The sequence below is a fragment of the Carassius carassius genome, chromosome 13, assembly GCF_963082965.1.
Source record: "Carassius carassius chromosome 13, fCarCar2.1, whole genome shotgun sequence".
NCBI lineage: Eukaryota > Metazoa > Chordata > Actinopteri > Cypriniformes > Cyprinidae > Carassius > Carassius carassius.
In genome coordinates, this window is record NC_081767.1 from 29,489,430 (window position 1) to 29,503,971 (window position 14,542).

General features: G+C 34.9%; 1 protein-coding gene across 2 annotated transcripts in view; it reads right to left on the reverse strand.

Annotated features, from left to right (window-relative positions):
• Positions 1-14,542, reverse strand: part of LOC132156297 (voltage-dependent calcium channel subunit alpha-2/delta-1-like) — a 97,904-nt gene that overhangs the window by 50,612 nt on the left and 32,750 nt on the right. For both annotated transcript variants that reach the window (XM_059565240.1, XM_059565239.1), the window contains exons 5-10: positions 14,182-14,217; positions 13,387-13,519; positions 8,498-8,629; positions 6,793-6,862; positions 6,603-6,653; positions 6,270-6,369 (exon numbers count right to left, since the gene is read on the reverse strand). In XM_059565240.1, coding sequence (XP_059421223.1) covers positions 6,270-6,369; positions 6,603-6,653; positions 6,793-6,862; positions 8,498-8,629; positions 13,387-13,519; positions 14,182-14,217 — 522 coding nt within the window. The remainder of the gene's footprint in view (positions 1-6,269; positions 6,370-6,602; positions 6,654-6,792; positions 6,863-8,497; positions 8,630-13,386; positions 13,520-14,181; positions 14,218-14,542) is intronic.

A 14,542-nucleotide genomic window follows, 5' to 3' on the forward strand; every position in this document is an offset into this window, starting at 1 on the left:
AATAAAAGTTGGTTGGTGAAAGTAAAATTATATATATATATATATATATATATATATATATATATATATATATATATATATATATATATATATATATATATAAATATAAAAATTGGCAATTAAAACTAGAAGAGAGTTAGGGCAAAATCACCATATTAAAGGGGAAAAAAGACACTGCCTGTGTTTAAAACTAGCTACTTTTCATTTTATGTAAATTTTTAGACACTTAATAGTTAATTTAACTTATCAAACAGTTCTCACTACAAAAAAAAAAAAAAAAAAAAAAAAAAAAAGATGCTTTTTGGACACTAATTTGTACCTTATCCAGTGACGGTGCCTCCTGTAACACCAACAATGTGAAAAGTCAGAATAATTAAAAGGTGCAAGTCAATTACGGCTAATGAGGAGGTATGTGCAAGCTCATGCAAAAATTTAAATGATTACTATATCTCCAGCTCTCCCCGAGGATGTGAAAAAGCACATGATGCACATTCTGTGGCAAATGCCGTAGTGCAGTTTCCATCTATTTTTAATGATCCAGTGCTTATTTGTCATTGATGTCAACTCAAAAGGCTTCCCGACTTTGATTTTCTGGCCGGACAGAGAGTGACGTCTGCTTCATTAGGACACATGCGCCAGTCATTGATGTAACTGTGGGATCAGGTGTCTGTGCTCTGTTGAATGAGCCGGATGTCACAGTGTCTGCTGAATGAACCATAGAGTCACGGTTCGATTAGTCGCTCTAGCGTTGACTGAATATTTAATTAACGCTCTGAATTATCGCCACAGAGGCCCGTGACTCACTGCTCTCAGCATACGGTGGGTTATAAATAGAGGAATAGGACACACTGATGATACACAGACCCCTACACACACCAGACGGCAAACACTCGCGGTGTAGACGGCTTAGTTGATTATAACAAGAACACTCTAATTCCGTCCTGTCACGTCTCACCCCAGAGAAACGTTTTATTGCTCATGGGTTGCTCGTTCACAGCTCAGGGGAATTAAAGGAGTTTTCAATTATGCTTTAAGTTAAGTATTAACATTTCCTCAGTTGCTTCTTTGAAAAGTCCTATGGAGAAATAAAAATAGAATTAGGACCTCAATATGGAGGTGAAGGGTCTTTTTTGGAACTGATTAATAATAGGCCTCATTGATCTGAGCTTATGCACCTCCATATTTGAGTGAAATAAGCATTATTTTTGGATGATTTTGAGAAAAAGTTAAGTAAGCATAAGCTTAGAACAATAAGTTTTAGATATTATTATATACATATAAATAAAATATTTTAAATATGGATTATGCAGAATAATGACATATTACATAGCTACTCACAAAATTAAATCAATATTTTATTTTCATTTATTAAGTAGCCATTTAATAAGCATAATATATTCACTAAATTTCACATGCATGATGCATTGCATTGTTTGTTATATAATTTGAATCTAATCAAATTATTATCAGAGCAAATATTTATGCCTTTAATTAAGTTGCATAATCCAGAGTTAAAATATTTTTCATTAATATTTATATTAAACATTTTTTTTTTAGAAAAGCCAACAATCAAGGCAGGTGATACATTCCAAACTCTCTTTCTTCTCGCGTATTAGAATATTTGAAAATTAAATGGTAAGTGGAAATAAAATATTGCTTTTATTCTGTATTTAAGTTTAAATTAGTATAATATGCGAAAAGAAAGAGCATGGAGTGATACAAATTATTATACAAAAATAAATATAAAAATAAACAGGCAACCACTGTGCTTGATAAACCAGAATCAAGCAGTGTAGACCACAGTGTAAATAACAGCTATTAAATGAACTGGCTTGATATGCTGGATAATGTAAAAGCAGTTAGATACATGGTTAAAATCACTTTTGAAACCTTAGAAGAGACAACCAAAAATAAAAATCTGAGAAGCACTCACTATTTAGTCTCACTGCTGTATAGAGGAAACAATTAAGATATTACAGAGATTCCGGAAGCATAAATTTGATGGTAGATATTAAGGTCACATTTGCAATTTTTTTTTCTTTTTAGAGAGGGAGTAAACCCTGTACAGATTGTGTGTGGGAGGTGGGGGGGGGGGGGGGGGGGTTCATAAACTGAAAATCTTATTCCATTCTTCATCTCCAACCAGAGAAAGGGACATGTTTCCTGCAATAAATCCAACTATTGAAACCAGTATAACCACAAGGGACCAATTTTAAGATGTAATCTTATGTTCAACGTTCAAATTATTTGTCATGCTGCAGGTCAATTGCACTAGTCAATCATTTCCTATGAAAATCATTCCTATACTGATGAGTCAATATAAGTGATGAATCTGGTAATATCCTTGAACAATACAGTGGTGGTTGCCACAGCAGAGCCCTAATGAGCATCAATAACCTAAATATTTTTTTCGGACAATAACGGAAATTTGACACACTTTAGCTGGTCAGCAAAGAGAAAGAATGTTTTATCATTAATATGGCATACAGTATTTCCTTTGTCTCGTCTTCCTATAAATGTCACATTTGCATGGATATGCATCTATAATGATTACAGCTCTTATGTTAAGACAAGGCTGAATGTAGTGTTATCTATGAAAGAAGAAAGCATGCATTTGTTTAACCTGCTTTGACTAAGCCTTAAAAATATTTAAATACAAATAAAAAATATTTGAATTATATGTAGATTCAATTAATTATGGATTATGCAGCTGATTAACAGTGTAAATAATTGCTTTGATCATGGTTTGATTAAAATGGTTTGATTAAATATGCAATGCAATGTGTGAAATTTAGGCAATTTTATTCACATTTTATTATTTTGGTGCACCATAGTAAACTGAAAATAGATGAGAAATTCTGTTTTGGATAGGGAAAAAAAACTATGCATAATGTTTGAATATTATTGTAAAATTAATATTAAATTGTATAATCAACACATTGTTCTCATGAATTGTTTTCATTTAGATGTGGTGTATTTTACACTCAAATGCATAACCCAAACCCATTTTTATGATCCTATGTGTAACCGCCTGCATCACTGGCCCACAAATACTGTATGATCAAATGACCAAATCTCATCATTTCCTTCAAATGGCTTTTCAAAAATGTATGAAGATTTATGAAATCCTTGAGATGTTGTTATGAGAGCCTTGGTTACTGTGTATGTGGCATCATATTACAAACCCTTGTTAAAATGAGCAACATTTGTTTGTAGGAGACAGTCGAGAGCCCCCGTGCTGCACTCACGCACACACACACACACACACACACACACACACACACACACACACACACACACACACACACACACAAACACCAGTAGCAGGCATATATTGTGTATACATATCTACTGTGCTGTATGCAGTAGGCAGCACACTAGTATTAAATTCCAAACGCAGCCTGTATTACAATATATTTTTATTCCAAGACTTATTCTTCACTGTAACTTGACAGGAATGCATGATATATTTTGCAAAAGAAGGGCTTGGCTTTGTTTATCAAGCAAAACGTATACATATTCATGAGGGGAGCTTAATTAAAACCTTAATTAAATTATTAGATATTGTATTTGTATTGCATTGCTAAAGTCATAAAACTGTATATTGATCATAATAAAAACTAAACAGCTACCATATTTATTGCACTTGTTGTTTACACTGGTGGTGATCAATAGTCTATAAAATCACTACCATATTATAGATTTATAAATTCAACCAACACAATGCTTACAAAGCCCTTTTATTTAAAACCACAGATGCTCTCAAACTACTGATCTGTAAAAACACACACTCTATTTGATCTTCGGGTATCCAACTGATGCATTCTCGCTCAAATACACACAAACTACTCACACACATAACCAAACGCTACACTCTCATTGGCATATGCTCCCTGAAGCGAATCCTGTTGACAGATCTCACAGAGCTAATCCTTTATCGGAACAGTGATTCCCCAATGCAAGAAAACCTCACAATCCCCTGAGAAGTGAAAACAATAAATTAATCAAACTTTATTCACTGAAGATTAAGAAATGTGGGATGCCAAGCATGATTTTTGGGGTAATATAACCCTGAGTAAAAAAACTGAACAAGATTTTTCATTTCAAACCGGTTTCACTATCTTTTTATGCTCTTTTCCATGTAGTTACAATAATGGGGACTGAAGCTTTCCAGCTTAAGGCCACCAAAGCAACATTAAAGCATCATAAATGTGGTCAAATGAACTTGTCCACAATATTCCAAGTCCTTTGAATTCATGCAAAGTGTGAGAAATAAACATATTTTAATTTATTATTCACAATATTTTTCTCAAGTGAGCTGTCAGGAGGAACAGACCATTGTGATTAATAAATAAATCTAATTATGTGAAAGAATCAGAATCATTTGACTGACTCTGATCTGACTCAAATGAATCATTCATCAGCTACAGGAGGCTTGATGTAAAGTACTTACATAAATTGCTTGAAAGCTTTATGTTTATTTTAATTGAAAAGGACATAGAGGCAAAAAGCAATTAAGGTTTGGAACATCATAGGTGTAAGTAAATAATGAAACAATCTTCAATTTTGGCTGTAATAAAATGAATAATGAAATAATGCACTCTGCTACACTCATGGCAGGTTCAGACACGAGCATACTATGAGCTCCTTTGGCCAGAGGAAAAGTTGAGAACAAAGCTGGCAGCACCCAAGAAAAAGATCAGCTAGCCAAGATGGATTGGAGGCTCCTTCCAAGACGAATGATATACAGCAATTTCCTCCCTCTTTCTCTGGCCTTCTCTTTCTCACTCAGGCTGATATCTTCCAACCATTTTCAATTCAGCACACAGAGCCAAGAAGCAGCCTTTTCGTTAAGCGCCTGTTTTCAAGTGGCAAGCTGCAGCCAGATCCATATTTCATTACAACTCCTCTGTCTCTCTCTCTCTCTCTCTCTCTCTCTCTCTCTCTCTTTCTCTGTATCACACACACATACTCTTGTTGCATCGCTAGATACTCCTCACTTAAAATTGAATTCCAAGTAACAGTGTCTTGTTACATTTTTACTGTACAGCTGTAGCTAAATACACTTGTCACACTCTTCTGAGCGATTAATCCCATTCTGTTCACACAGTTTGTTATTTACACACACATTTTTCTTCTTAAAGCACTTTCTACAACCAAATTTTGTCGTCCAAACTTCAAGTAGTGAAAACAACTTTTATTAGATCCACAAAGTTGCTAATGCAGTGAAGCGACACTTTTTGGATACTAACAGATCAACTGAAATGCATATTTCTTGGAAGAACGAACTTCACATAGGTTTTGAATGACATGAGGATGAGCATCATGATGGTCTACCAAAAAATGAAATTTGCTGAAAATGTACTTACCCTCAGACTATCCATGATGTATATGAGTTTTTTTTTCCTTATTTGGAACAGATTTGGAGAAAATAGGCATTAAATCACTTGCCTTTTAATCTTCTGCAGTGAATGGGTGCCGTCAAAATTATAGTACAAACAGCTGTTAAAAACATCACAATAATCCACAAGTAAAACACATGTTTCTGTATGCTTGATTTGTGCATATTTCTCTCCTGATTCAGATGAGTCAATTTTTGACTGGGGAATGCATTATTATGGACAGTAGACTAAATTTTGAACTGGAAGCCACAGTTTAAAAATAAAAACATCGTAATGACAGATTAATTTAATACAAACACACAGCTTTTCACTTCACAAGATGTTAATTAATGGACTGGAGTTTGTGGATTGTTTGTGGATTATTGTGATGTTTTTATCAGCTGTTTAGATTCTCATTCTGACGGCACCCAATCACTGCAGAGGATCCATTGCTGAACAAGTAATGTAATGTTACATTTCTCCAAATCTGTTCTGATAAAGAAACATACTCATCTTCATCTTGGATTACCTAAGACTGAGTTTATTCTATTTTTGAGCAAACTATTCCTTTAACAACTATAAAGAAAACAACACCTTTGTCAACAGAACTCTTTGTTCAACGAGACTCCAAATTGTTGCTACCATTATCGCTATTCACATGTAGGCTACTAATTTAGCAGATGCTAATTGGATGCTATCCTAAGCAAATTACAAACGAATGTTACAACAAAACCGACAAATTCTAGAAAAAAAATTTACTGGTGCAAAACAATGTTCCAGAATTGCTTGGAAAAATATGGAAATGTGAAAAACAGAGAAAATGCAATGTTACTAGTTACAATGTTACTTTGCAAACAGTGTGCACACATGCCACATGATCTTACTTACATGGACAACATTGACATAATCATCATCAGAAAGTGTCTCCAGCATTTCACTGACAGAAGTTCGGATCAATTTAAGGGTCAGTCCAGACACACTTCCACTCCTGCAACACACCAGTACAAACACAACAGCAGTTAAAAATAAAGTTCACACAAAAAAGAAAACTCTTGTCATCATTTAACAACATGAGGGTGAGTCAAATGATAACTATGATATTTTTTTTTTTTATCATCGATGGATGGCTAGATGGATGGATTGAGCATGTAAGACTAAATGCAAATTGATGCAAAAAAAGTTTATAATATAATTTAAAAAGCACATACACATAATACTCACGCATCAACAAGAATCAGCATGTCCTTGGGCGAAGCGGCACCTTGAACATACCTGGATACAAAGAAAGAAATATTCTGGATCTCTTTCAAGGAGAATTTTAAACTGAGAGAACAAAGAATAGAAGGTTCAAGAATAAAAGGGAACAAATACAAATAATTCAGAGCGCACACACAGAACCACATATTAGTACCAAGGTCGCCGGCGCACATCATACAGGTCGATTTTACTGGGTGTTTTCCTGGCATCCATCCAAGGGGAAGCTGAATGGACAGAGACAGGATATGGAAATATGAGTGACCCCTGATCCCAAAATCCATTTGATTTGTCACATCTATGTCATGAGCACATCAGCAAGCCTCGCTAGAAACCTGTTTCTGTGACCAGTGGGGGGTGGTTTGTGGTTCATATTGACTGCAGTGAGCCGACATGTGGGGGAAAATAGGGCTTTGGTGGCCCCAGTAGAATTTCAGCTTCGATTTTTCTCTTTAATGGAGAAAATAACCTGGTGCAAATGAGGGTGCTCACCTGTGACTATATCGCAGCTGAACATCTAACAAGACGTGTTTCTTCATAAATGGCATCCCACTTTGGTTCTGACATTTAGTGAGTGGATTGCAGATGTAAATGCTGACAGATAGTCTGAGACACTGCGATTTGGCTGTAACAAAGTAATCGACCAGAGTTCTGCCGGCTTTAATTAATTGAAGTTTACAAGAACATCAATATTTTATAAGCGCATATGTATCTATAAGGAGACAATCAATAGTTGGGAGCCCACATCTTATTATATTACAGTCTTAAAGGAATACTTCACCCAAAAATGTGAAACCACACAAGCCCATATGACTTTTTTCTTCCATGGAATATAAATGATGAATTTCTGAAGACTAAACCAGGCTTTCCTTTCAATATAATAAAAGTGAATGAGGACTAAGGTCTTTAAGCACCATAATAATAATAAAAAATAAAAAAAACCTTACATAAATCATGAAAGTGGTCCATATTACTTGTGCACTATATTCAGAGTCTGAAAAAGAGAAACTGACTAATATGCCAGTAACAATAAAAAATTGTGATGATGCAAGTTCAAGTAGGGTTTTTTGTAACATTCTCTTAAAATATTGCCTTTTGCTCTTCATGCTGCATTCAAAAACATTCATGAGAAAAACATTTGTGAATGAATCATTCTTTTGAGTCAATTTGGTTCATACATCAATTGAAACAATGATTTGTTCAATTATCTAGTTTTCTCCAGTCCAATTATTCAATGACCCAGCTTTAACTGTTTATAGCCCAGTGGAGACTATCAGTGAATAATTTTGATCTGTTCCTCACACAAAGTGTTTGTATGGCTTCGGAAGTTATATGGACCTCTTTTATGATCCTCCTTTTTTGAAGATTGACAGACATACATAGTTTAGCAAAGTCATACAGGTTTAGCAAAAACATAAGGGTGGCAGAATTATTGGAGAATTATTCCTCTACAAGCAACACATATTCATTTCAGAAATGTAAACTCTTAGGGGACGGAGGTTCAATGGTGGCTGATACACTATTTATATGCAACGTTTTTTTAGTAAAGCCTTACCAATTACAAATCTGAAAGTAATGAAAATGAATTGAGCACCTAATTACTTTTCTCCTCTGTCATCATTAAATCTCAGAAGAATACAATAAGCTCTCTGCTGAGCTGCTGAGATATTTTATATTATAATTTGTAATGAAAATTTGGTGTAATCTGAGCTGGGACTGCATGCTATGTTTACCAATTAGAGACAGCGGAGTCTTGCAAAGGGATGGGGAGAATGTTTATCTGTGTGTTTGTGTGTGATTCTGATTGAAACATGCACTGAAATGTGTGAGTTCAGAATAAAACAGACACTACAAGCACTTACCTGGGTAATAGCGAGCTAATCCAGTAGCACTGCCGAACACTTGCCATAGTAGCGTAGGATCCTCTTCTCGGTTTTTCTTAAAGACATCCTCCAACGCTTCAGTCCAGTTCAGCTCATTTAACACAATGGTTGCTGGAAAACAGGCAATAATTTACAATGTTTCGTATTTTTCATTGATCATTTGTTATGAGTTCAGTCTGGAATCTAGATGAAACAAAACACTTTGCTGTGCTTTGTTTTTTTATTATTCCAATATGCAGGTTAGTGGTCAACAAAGGTTTTTTGTTTTGCTTTTTTTTTTGTACTATGGTAAACTCTTATTCTTAGATGCACTATAGCACATCATAGCTTATGTATATCTAAACAGATAATTTGGTAAATTAATTTGTAACTTAAAAATAAAGGTCCTTCACCATGCCATAGAAGAACCTTTTTGTCTGAATGGTTCCATAAAGAACCTTTAACATCTGAAGGAACATTTCTTTTTCACAAAAGGTTCTTTGTAGTGAAAGAAGATTCTTCAGATTATAAAAAGGTAAGAAAGAAACAGTTCTTTAAAGAATCTTTGATTGAATGGATCTTTGTGGAACCAAAAATTGTTCTTCTGTGGCATCACTGTGAAGAACCTTTAAGCACCTTTATTTCAAAGAGTGTATTTGCACTATACCAGTCAAAAGTTTACAATAAATAGTTTTCTTTTTCTTCTTCTTTTTTTCTGTCTGTCTCTTATGCTCATCAAGGCAACATTTATTAGATGAATAATATCACGGTTACTGTAGTAGGCTAAAATGAAAACCATTAATAAAAAATAATCACTCTGAATAAAATAAATGTTTACTGAAATAAAACAAATGTTAAATAAAAAAAACTAACTTTTTTTACTATAATTATTTCAGCCAGTTTCCAAGGCAATGTCTCATTTAAATGAAGTTTAACTTGAAATACTTAACTAAAACTGAAAAATTAAAAAAAAACTGTATAGACATAAAATATAAAACTGATTCAAAACAAACTGTCATTTATTTCTGTTATAATAAAGCTGAATATTGAGCAGCCATTACTCCAGTCTTCAGTGTCACATATATAATCCTTCAGAACATGATCCTTACTAATTCCAAATTTGACCAGTACTGTACATACAAACAAACAAACAAATTATTTATTTACTTCAAATTGAATTCAAATTACATCAAATTGAATGCAAAATGAATTCTTATAAATTATTTATTATTTATTTATTTTTACATCACCATTAACTAACGTCATAAAATATTTGAATACTTTAATCTATTTATAGAGGTCATGGTTATAAATGGTTATATTGACTTGCACAGTCCACAGAGAGGAAATGAAGTGAGAGAAGGAGGAGAGACACAAAGAGAAGCGTAATTTACTCTCATCTCAAATGCTGTTAACAGAATAATTCTGTGCTGTGCAGGGGCTCTTCATCTCCACACCCGCAAACAAGCTGATTGACTGTACTACATCATCACTGAAGGAACCATGGAAACCTATAATCATCCTATCAAACCTTTTGCTTCTGAAAAAGGCCGTGTGCTGATAGGCAGTCAGAATTGCCAGTAGAGATATGCTAATCAGGTGAGAAAACACCCTGCGTGTCAACAATTATTGTAATGAAGCATGAAAAATTCAGTGTTATAACAATCATAACTTCAGTTTTATTGGTTAGCATGGAGAAGAGGCAGGAAGGCAGGGTTGAGAAAAAGAAGCAAATGAGAGGCATATTTTCTTCATCCTTTTGTCTAAAAAGACAAAAAGACTGATCAATGACTTGAGAGGAACTGCAGCCTGTGCAACAAATCAGGTTATGTTTGAATTGAATAGCACATATTATAGTAATACTGACATAATCAGATTTACACTTTCTCTGAAGAAAAAATGTGAGCTGTGCCATATCCATCTGTTCACTTATCTATCCATCTATCAATTCATCTGTCATCCACTACCCATTTATATGCCCATTCATCCATCCATCCATCCATGTTTAACTAGTTTAATTAAACCATCAAAATATGAGGAACGTTATATTGGGAAAAGGAAAAAATTAAACTTGGTTAAAGTATTTAACTGACAAAATTATTTGGCTAAACGGCAAACAACAGCTTATCATGAAATATGGGGTTTGTTTTACCATGCAAAAAAAAAAAAAGCACAGAAAATAAAAAGCTCACCAAAAAAATTACAGTATACTTTGACTATAATATAATCAGTTTTTAATATTTGAATAAAGGGGTGAAGATAAAACTTCTACACACGTTTAAAGCTTTTTATGCACAAAAATTTGCCCATTAGCCCTTTTTGATTGAGGGGTAAAACATGAACACAACAATAAAAAAAAATAATAATTAATTAAAAAAGTGCACTTTGCTTTAATTGAATACAAACTGAAATCAAATTCACACCTCTAACATGCTCTGGCCACAGTACATTACGCCTTTTGACAGCCTTGCACTATTTGACAGTCAATATTATTTCTTTATAACATCAAATGTAAAAAAATAAATAAATAAAAAGATTTTTTTTTTCAGTACAGTATTGTGAAGTAACAAATCTCAACGCTTCAAAGTATTGATTATTTCATCAGGCTCTACTTATATTACATCAACCCTTTTGGATGTGAAGGAGGGTAAATTTGCCAGCACCCACTGTGAGTTGTCTGTCTTAATCATGGTTAAGTTGTTCTTGGTGTAAGCTGACTGTGGCACTGGGGGCTCACCCACCCTCCTCCATAGGAAACCCTAAATGATGTATTTCTTTATCCACGAAAATCCAATTTTCTCCCCGACGGGAGCAGCAGATCTGTGTTATTTCTGTGTGTCTATGTGTGTGTGTGCTGGTGGTTCCAGGCTATTTGTGGTTTCTGAGTGTTTGATAGAGGTTGATGTGTGCAAACTTCTTTTAGAGTCGCTAGAGAAAGCCACTAGGTTCTCATTGCTCATTGAGTCAACAACCTCTGGAATAAATGGCCATTTAGACACTTCAGTAATATTGGACATTCCTCACACACAACTGTGTTTCAGCACAGAGTATGAGAGGGCCTGTCGCCAACTCGATTCTATACACGTACTATGTTTCCTTCTGGCACAAGGTCGGGTCAGACCCAAGACCACACCAATTATAGCTCTACCTTTCTCGCCTTCCATCTATGTCTCTTTCTGTCACTTTGTTATTTTCCCTCTCGCCAACCATAAAATATAAGTTTAAAGGAAAAGCTTATACAAAAGATTTAATTCTGCCATCATTTCTTAAACTATTTTTTTACATATTGTCTCATCCATACAATTAACATGAATGGTAAAGAGACCTGGCAAGATCCAAAAATAATGGAAAAGTATCTAAGCAACTTGCAAAAATAGTCCATATGATGAGGTTGGCTGCAAAAGGGAGTCAATGTTAAAATGCCCAACTTCACAGCAGAAAAAACATGTTTACAGCCTGGTGCAAAAAATGATTTCAGTCTAAATAGCTAATTTTCCCCTTTATGACAACTGCGAGGGGGGTGAATGTTTTTATAACTCATCCGTTTAAATTATATTAAGACTTAAAGTTCTGCATAATTAAGGGCGTGGCCACTTGAGTGACAGGTGGATTGCCGCTGCTGACACTGCCGTCGTGCTAGGTGGCCGTGGCTTCAGCAGGTAGCTCCCGCCTTTTTGCCCATTTTTGATGGTCTGGGAGAGTCGCGCGGTGACGGGCTGCCAAGATGGCGACGGCCCGCTCTGCACACTTTAGGCTTTAAAAACACACTTCAGGAGTCTACGGGTGATGTCACGGACACTACGTCCATGTTTTTATACAGTCTATGCTCAAAATCGACAAAACAAAAATCTTTTGTATTTTGATTTATTTTTAATATACAGGTCTGTCGGAATCAACAGTATCCATGCACGTAATAAATGTACATAAAACAGCAGTTTTTCTAGGATTCATGCAATTTTAAGCAGCCCATACTTCAAAGTTCGGAAAATACTTCTGTAAAAATTTGAAAGAATCACATTTCAGAGTATAACAATATTCATTTCTGAGTGTGAGTGGGGGAATCCCTGGATCTTTATATGCCAATAACATTTGCTTTAAATCACAAAATTAACAGACTTTAATAACCAACACATAACCAGATGAAACAACCCTACCCAAAATGCCTTAATGACTCACACATTGAAGAAATAGCAATATAGCATTAGGAAATGACTCAGAGATAATTGCATAAAATAGTATACAATTACAAGACAAGTGTCAAGGAAACTCCCTTCTTAAATTACAGGGGCAGCCACCTCTGTAAGCATGTGCTGGAAAGACTGAAGCATCACTTGATCTCTGAACTGTTTCAGTATTCTTTATTTAAAAATAAGGCTCATCCTCCATATAACATAATGCTTAATACAGGGTACACCTGTCTACCTTGGGGTCATTTCAAATACTCTGTTTACCAAAGGCCACAATGGCCAAAGTAATTACCTGAATTTATTTGTCTTCCATTTTGTGTGCATGTATGTGTATGACAAGGTCAATAGGAAAGAGCCGTCTAACTCTATGGCTTGGCCAGCCTACTATCCCTGCTTAAAAACCTTTGTGAAATACGGTTTAAATAGATGCACATGCATACAGTAGGTTTTTTCCAAACAATCACACCTGCACTTATTCTGACAAAAGTTTCCTTAGAGAGTCTTTGCTGTCAAATAGATTCTCCTCCAAAAGCTCTTATAAAGACACACTTATACTCCGTTTTATAACTGACATCCAAAGCAATCAGCAGCAGAGCGTCTCATTAGATTCCCAGCAGTAGATAATATGTTACAGCGGAGCGGGCAGAGCGCTATGGAAGTGTGTCTGTGCGGGGGGGGGGGGGGGGTTGTTGGGTTACTTACAGCCGTCATATATGTCCGTGGGGATATGCACAGCTGTATGGTTGTAGGAGGTGAGGCGGTTTTTGAATGACGGGTCTTCTTTAAATTCAGGTCTGATCCGGTTTTTTCTTCCTTCTGTTTCATTGGCTTCAAGCTGGAAGAGAAACAACAACAATCAGCTCTGGTATTGTACATATTTCCATTAAATCCAGTTATGAACTTTCTGTTCATCAAAAAATGTATCAAGGTTTCAACTAAATATAATGAGAAACATTTCTTAATCACCAAATCAGCATATATATATATATATATATATATATATATATATATATATATATATATATATATATATTACACAAAATTTTCTATCAAATAAATGCAACTTTGATGAGTGACTTCTTTCAAATTTTGAATGGTATATGTACAGAAAAATCAGTCCTTTCTGATAGATAAAATAATAATAATAATAATAATAATTAAATAAATAAATAAAATTATTTCAGGTTCCTTCTGCCTTACTTTCCATATTGTACTTTTACACACTAGTCAACACACTCCCTCCATGTGTTTTACTCAGACTCATCCTAATTGTCAGCTGGGATGTATGGCACACAGCGAGTGGGTATACGCCAGCTGAGTCTGCATTAGCTGAGAAGATATATTCTCATCATATTTTGACTGCCTGAAATACTTTGACTGCTCACTGCCTGAAATACTTTGACTGCTCACTAACGCATGATCATAACCGGACAGAAGAGCTCATGTTATTCATGTTTGATGTAGTATCTGCACTTGAAAAAAAAATTGTTTACTCACATTATCCTTGGCATTATAGTAAACTATATCGTCCTCCTGCAGAGAAAAAGAAAAAAAAAATTAAAAAGAAAGGAACATTTTTCAGGTTTCATAAGGGTTATAAAAGCACCATTAAGATATGTGTTCCTTAACCACTGGGGGGGGGGGGGGTTCTCAGAGGTAAAAAAATTTTGTAACTTATGCACAACCTATTTTCTATTATAGGGTTCAAACCTGAAACCTTTTGGTTACCAGCCCAGATCTTAAAACACGTACAGTATGCCTGTGATATGTCCTCATAAAACCTCCCCATCATGCGAATCATACAGTGGAAGTATCACTGTACTAAGCCAACTATGCATACAGCATGTGTTCCACAGAT